This window comes from Cariama cristata, unplaced genomic scaffold (genome assembly GCF_000690535.1).
Source record: "Cariama cristata isolate BGI_N322 unplaced genomic scaffold, ASM69053v1 scaffold31234, whole genome shotgun sequence".
Lineage (NCBI taxonomy): Eukaryota > Metazoa > Chordata > Aves > Cariamiformes > Cariamidae > Cariama > Cariama cristata.
The window spans coordinates 1-6,106 of record NW_009611763.1 but is presented as its reverse complement, the minus strand read 5'-3'; the positions used below and the strand labels follow the sequence as shown (position 1 = coordinate 6,106).

At 60.8% G+C, this 6,106-nt stretch overlaps 1 protein-coding gene across 1 annotated transcript in view; it reads right to left on the bottom strand.

Moving 5' to 3' along the window:
* LOC104160279 (glycine receptor subunit alpha-4) overlaps positions 1–3,773 on the bottom strand; it is a 6,574-nt gene extending 2,801 nt beyond the window's left edge. Inside the window, exons 1-7 of the mRNA XM_009698370.1 lie at positions 3,659–3,773; positions 3,216–3,283; positions 2,231–2,454; positions 2,016–2,098; positions 1,661–1,801; positions 1,363–1,577; positions 938–1,087 (exon numbers count right to left, since the gene is read on the bottom strand). Of these exons, the coding sequence (XP_009696672.1) occupies positions 938–1,087; positions 1,363–1,577; positions 1,661–1,801; positions 2,016–2,098; positions 2,231–2,454; positions 3,216–3,283; positions 3,659–3,737 (960 nt within the window). The 5' untranslated portion in view covers positions 3,738–3,773. The remainder of the gene's footprint in view (positions 1–937; positions 1,088–1,362; positions 1,578–1,660; positions 1,802–2,015; positions 2,099–2,230; positions 2,455–3,215; positions 3,284–3,658) is intronic.
* Between the last annotated feature and the right edge of the window lie 2,333 nt (positions 3,774–6,106).

Sequence of the window (6,106 nt, the reverse complement as noted above, 5' to 3'; positions counted from 1 at the left end):
AGCTGCCCCAGGGACTCCAGGCTGGCCGTCCCGCTGCTCAGGCCCTTTTGGCATCCGACAGTGCACACCAAACAGAAACAGGACAGTGGGTGACCGATGGCTCTGCCCCGGCCCTAGGGACAGCAGCTCTGGGTGCCGGGATGGGGATGGCAGGGGGACAAGGGCTCCATGTGGGGAGGAAAAGCCCCCCCAGCAGTACCTGGGCACCAGGATCCATCTTCAGCATGTGCCGAAGGGATTTGGCTGCGCAGGGCACTGTGCGGTGTGTACACGTACTCATGTTTTCCGTGGTGGTCTGGTGCCTCGCAGTGTGCTTATGATAAGAAAATGAGAGTGGGGCAGCCACGTGCCTTCCCCGAGCATCTCACAGGCCTGATGCCTGTGCCGATGGGCTGATGGAGGGGAGGGCTGTCCCGCAGGCACGGGACCCTGCCTCTCCATGCCCTGCTGTGCTCCCATCTGCAGCCCAGACCCTGTCCCTGGGTGCCACCAGATCCCCTTGGTGCTTCACCACCATGACACAGCAGTGAGCCCGTCACCACTGCAGCACAGTGAGAAACCTGGGTTGGGGCTGCAGGTAAGGGGAAAGGCCATTTCCCTCATCTTTGCTGTTTATTTTTCTGCTTTTTTAGAGGAAGCAGAGCCCGAGGATGTCCCAGCAGGAGGAGGACAACACCCTGGGCATGTTTGTGCTGGCAGGGCCTGGGGCACCCATGGGTGCTGTGCACGGTGCTGCTCAGGCAGGCAGAAGGACTGCGATGCCCGTGGGTCCCTGATGTGCCGGCGGGGCCAACTGCAATCCCTAGGCAGTGGGACACAGCCCAGTGCCGAGCCCTGCCGCAGTGGCTGCTGAGAAATTGGCCCTGCAGCCTCAGGGTGTCCCTTCAGCGGCTGAGGACGGGCAGGCATTGTGACAGCGGTAGTGGGAGGGACTCACCATCCTCTGCCGACGCTGGCGCCGACGCAGGCGCATGAACTCCTTGTGCTGGCGGGAGACGAAGTTGACGGCTGCGTACTCCAACAAGGCGGCAAAGACGAAGAGCAGGCACACAGCCATCCAGATGTCAATGGCCTTCACGTAGGAGACCTATGAGGGCAAGAGGGGGATCAGGGACCCACTGCCCCCCACTTGGCTCGACCCCCCCAATGCCAGCTTCGCCCTGCTGCCAAGGGGCACAAGAGACCTCTCATCTGGGACACAAGGGCCAGAGCTCACCTGGTCGAGCAGCCCTGTGTTGCCCCTTCCCCAGCCAGCAAGGCTGCAGAGCCAGCCATTCCCAAGGGAAGGCTGCCCCTGCGCCGGGGACGCTGGGGACAGCAGTAGGTATCCCGGGCAGGCTGTGGCACGGAGCCAGCACTGACCTTTGGCAGGGAGGCACGGGAGCCAGCGCTCTGCGTGGTCATGGTGAGCACTGTGGTGATGCCCAAGCCCACCCGGGCTGGCGCTGCATCCATGTTGATCCAGAAGGAGACCCAGGAGAGGATGACAATGAGCAGGCTGGGGATGTACATCTGGATTAGGTAGTAACCCATCTGCCTCTCCAGGTGGAACTTCACCTCAATGCAGGTGAACTTGCCTGCAGGGAAAGACAGCCCCAGTGGGCAAGAGGGACCCCTGGGCCATGGCAAGCGGGTGGCAGCAGGTCCCTGGGGTGCTCACCTGTGTTGTAGTACTTGGTGCAATAACCCAGGTCCTTCTCATCCCTGAGGATGAACTGCGGGAGCGTCAAGCCCTCTGCCACCTGCACAGCCTCCTGCTCCTCCAGCCACTCGAAGATGAGGTCGTTCATGGTGTAGCCAACTGGAGGGGATGGAGGGAGCCATGGGATGAGGGGGGACACGCACTCAGTTCATCCCCACCCTGAACGACCCGCTCTTTCCTGCTCACCTCCCTCAGAAGCTGGGAGATGCCAGCCTTTGGGATAGGATGGGATGGGATGGGATCGGATGAGGTGGGATGAGATAGGATGGAATGGGGAGGATGAATCACAGCTTGAACCCCGCTAGGTACTCACAGCTCTCCAGCTGCATGGTGCACGTCTGGATGTCCATGGGGAAGTTCTTGAGGTCCATGGGGCAGGACAGGATCAGCGTCAGCCTGGAGGAGGCAGAAGAAAGGAGCGGGTTGCTGGGGGCTGGGGCAGTCAAAGAGGAAAAGCTGCCCTACGGGATGCAAGAAGACAGCTTCGCCTCCCCGCTCAGGCACTGCACCAGAGGAGAGGGGTTCTACCTAATGCTATAGAGCACGTTGCCGTTCTTGAAGATGCGCAGCAGCTTGTTGTCGGTGGTGACCTCGTGGAAATTGGCCCCTTTCTCGTTGGCAAAGAACAAGTCTGGCTTCCAGATGGAGTCGAGCATGGAGGGATCGAGGTCGAGGGAGTCATCGGGGTACTCGTGGTAAGCCAGGCGGGGGTCGTTCCACTGCTGCCGCAGGAAGACGTTCACCCGGTAATCCTGGGGCAGAGGGCACTGCGTCAGCCAGGAGCACCCTACGGTGCCCAGGGAGGAGGAGAAGGAAGAGATGGAGGAGGAAGAAGAGATTGAGGAGGAGGAGGAAGGGGGGTCTCTTGGTCGAGGCTCAGCTCTGCTGGTGCTGCCTGCCTGCCACTAACCACACACGGGGCAGGGGCAGCCAGCCAGGGGAAATTAAAAAGCCAAAGCCACAGCAGCTGAAAGGAGGAGAAGGAGGAGGAGGCACAGTAGCTGCCGCCTACAGTGTTCCTCACAGGCCTCTGTGGCCCTGTGGAGGGGTTGATGTGATGGTTGATGGTATTAAGGCTTTGCAGCAGCACAAATAGGGAGTTTTTAGCCCTGGGGCTTCCTCAGAGGAGTTTCTCATGCACCCAAGGAGGCTGGGGATGGCAGGGACGCAGAGCTCACTTGCGTTGTATGGCACCCACTGAGCCTGCGAACAGCGGGGAGCTACCACTGGCTGCCTGGCTCTGACCCTTTGGGGTGTTTCTCCCAGCTCAGGCACAGGGGATGTGGCCCACATAGCCAAGCTCTGGTTAATCGACCCCAGAAAAGCCACAGCCATTTGCTATGGATCTGCATGTCCCCACCGTGGTGCCAGGGCCAGCTCCAGAGAAGGGCTCACAGGAGCCCCATAAGCACGACCACAGGCTTGGGCACCAGGACCTGCAGGGTCCCCAGCAGAGCCACCACCAGCCCCGAGGCACTCGGAGAGGAGCCCATCATGCTGGTGAAACCCTCACCATGGTGGTCTCGGTGACAGAGCCGAAGCTGTTGATGAAGATGTTGCACGTCACGTTGACAGGCGGACCTGGAAAACAGCGTGAAGCCTCCTCTCGCCGCTGGCCAAGGAGACACGTGCACCACACAGGCACACGTGGGGACACCGCCTCCTGCACGTGCTGCACGGATGAATGCACACGAGCATCCCCCTGCCCGCTGGGGTCACCCCTGTTGTGTGTTGGGGTGAGCCCCAGCACACCCTGCAAGTGACACCCACGCAGTCAGGCAAAGCAGGCACACGCAGGGGGGTTGTGATCACGGGAGCAGCCGGGGTTCTGGGGAGGGTGTTGGGACAGAGGGACGTGAGTCAGGGTCCTGACCCCATACCTGCCCATTCCCTGGTTTTAGGCAGCCATAAGCATGGGTCGCTGCCACGTTTGGGCGCCTCACGTCCTCCCTTTACCTTTGAAGTTGGGTCGAATCCGGGCGTCATACCCTGACGTTCGTCCCATAAGCTTGTCCAGGAAATCAGAGGGTGACATGCGCTGGGGTGAGCTTCGGGAAGCAGCTTTAATCTCCTCCCGCCCTGAGACCAGCCTGCGGGGCAGAGGAGGCAGGTTAGCTGCCTGCTGGCACCAGGGGTCTGCAGGCACATTTTGGCACTCCGTGGGGATTGCCAGCTGCCAGGGGAAGCGGCTGTGCCCGCGTTGCATCCGCTCCAGTGCCAAGTCAGCATGCTGACCCCAGGACTCCTTCCTTCTTCCGTTGTGATCCCGGTGGTTTCCCCACTCACCTGCCACAGCTCGAGTGCCATGTGCCCACGTTTTACCCATCCCTCTGCCAGCAAAGCCCCTGCCTGCCATGTCCCCTGGCATGGCGTTCAAGGCCACGCATGTCCCAGCACCAGGGCTGCGGTGGGGACAGGGCGCAGCAGGCGACGGGTCTCCTGCACAGCAGCCGGGCTCCGTGCCGGCGCTGGAGGGGGAAAGCAGGGAGAGACTCTCCAGGGTTCAATCGTCAGCCCCAACTTGAGTCGCTGGGCAAACATCTGTACCCTGCCTGGCACAGACTCATGGCCTGGGGTGCTTGGGGGACACAACACTGTCCTGAGCCGTGGGCTGGCATGGCGTGAGTGAGGAGGTGCCCAGGAGCACAGCTGGGGTCGTGACACTTTGCCAGGGGACAAGATGATGTGGCAGGAGAGGAGCAGCAAAGCCCACCTCTGCACTGGCCATGGCACAGAGCTGACATGAGCTCTCCCACGCAGCGCTCCCAACGAAGATGGAGACTTATTTAAACTGACCTTGGAGGGGATATTTTTGTGAACGCATCTTAGCCTGCCAGTTTCTCTTCTTCCATCAGTCTATAATGATCATTTCAAGGAACAATGTGAGAGATGTTGCCTCACCACATTGCCAGGCATGTGGCTCTGATGGAGAGGAATTAGCTGGAGATCTCCAGACACAAAGGGAGCTTTGAGCATGCTGCTGGTGCTGCTGCATGCTGCCTCATAACTCCGCCAGGTCCATGCCCAGGTGGGTCCCACTCCTGCTTGGAGCTACAACCCTGTTATCACAAGCACAGGATGATGCTGCGAGCTGGGACCCCCTGGGGTCCTTGTTCCTAGCTCCTTGTTTCTCCCAACACACCTTGTTCCTACCTCCTCTCAGGGGACCGGGATTCTTCCTGGAGGGGCTTATATGCTTCCTTGCCAGCTAGAAATGGCCACACCAGCCACCCCAAAATGATCCAGCCAGGCAGTTTTTCCCTGAACTGGAGATGGGCAGCAGAGAGTACCTGAGACTGGTCCTGGCCAAGAGCAAAAGGCTGGGAGAAATTTCCCCTCCAAGAGCTGCATTAGAAAGGTGCGCCTGTGGGAGGAGGGCTGCGAGGGTCCAGGGTAACAAGGAGTTAAGTCAGGCCTCTGCCTGCCACATAGCTGTGAACCAAATCCTCCTCGGCTGGAGAGGAGGATGAGAGTTCCCCCCTGGAGCATGTAGGAGGAAGGCTCCCTTGGTGCCTGGGCAGCTAGCTCTCTGGGCAGCTAACAGGCTGAGCAGCGGTGGATCTGCAGCCCCAGCAATGCTTGGACCTTGGGGACTGCAGAGGATGCAGAAATGCCCCAGGTGCAGCCACCTCCAGCGGCATCACCGGCAGGGCCATGCTGGCACACAGCCCCTGGGCACAGGCCCTGGGTCCTGGCTCTTCTCAAGATTTGGCAGCAGCTCCTCCGTTCGGGCATTGCCTGCCCCAGGGGACTCTGCCACTGACCTGGCCTGGGCACTGCGCGGCCCCAGAGCTCAGCACCTCCGTAGAGCAAGGGGATGGTGGGGCTGGAAAACACTCATGTCCACCTAAAAACGCCACCCTGAGACCAGCAGTTTCGGCATGTGAAGTGATGACATTTTAATACAATTTCCCCCCTCCCCGCCAAAAATGCTGCGTTTTCCCCCTGCGCTGCTCCAGCCATACTGGCCGAGTGGTGGGAGAGGGAGTGACAGCAGGGAGCAGGCTCAGCCCAGGGGCACTGCAGCCCCCCAACCCCTCCCTGCCTGGCCCGCTCTCCCCTACATCCCACCTTGTCCCAGATAGTACCCAAGGCGGCCGGAGAGGGAAAAAGGGACCTGGGGGTTTTGGATTTTCCACCCAAGTGGCCCAAGAGTTGCTCCTGCATCCACGGGACCTGGGGCACCCACTGGCTCTGGGCAACTGGGGCTGGGTCAGGGACTGTCCTGAGCCTCCCCCAAACACCCTGAGCCAGGATAGGGTCTGAGCATCGCAGGGGCTTGGCAGCACTGGAGAAGGAGCTGCCTGGGCCATCACCTGGCTCAGCTTGCCCTTTCTCCCACCGTGACAAGGGTCCCCAGCTGGCCTGGGGCCAGGGAGACCGTCGGGGACGCAGCACTGGGGC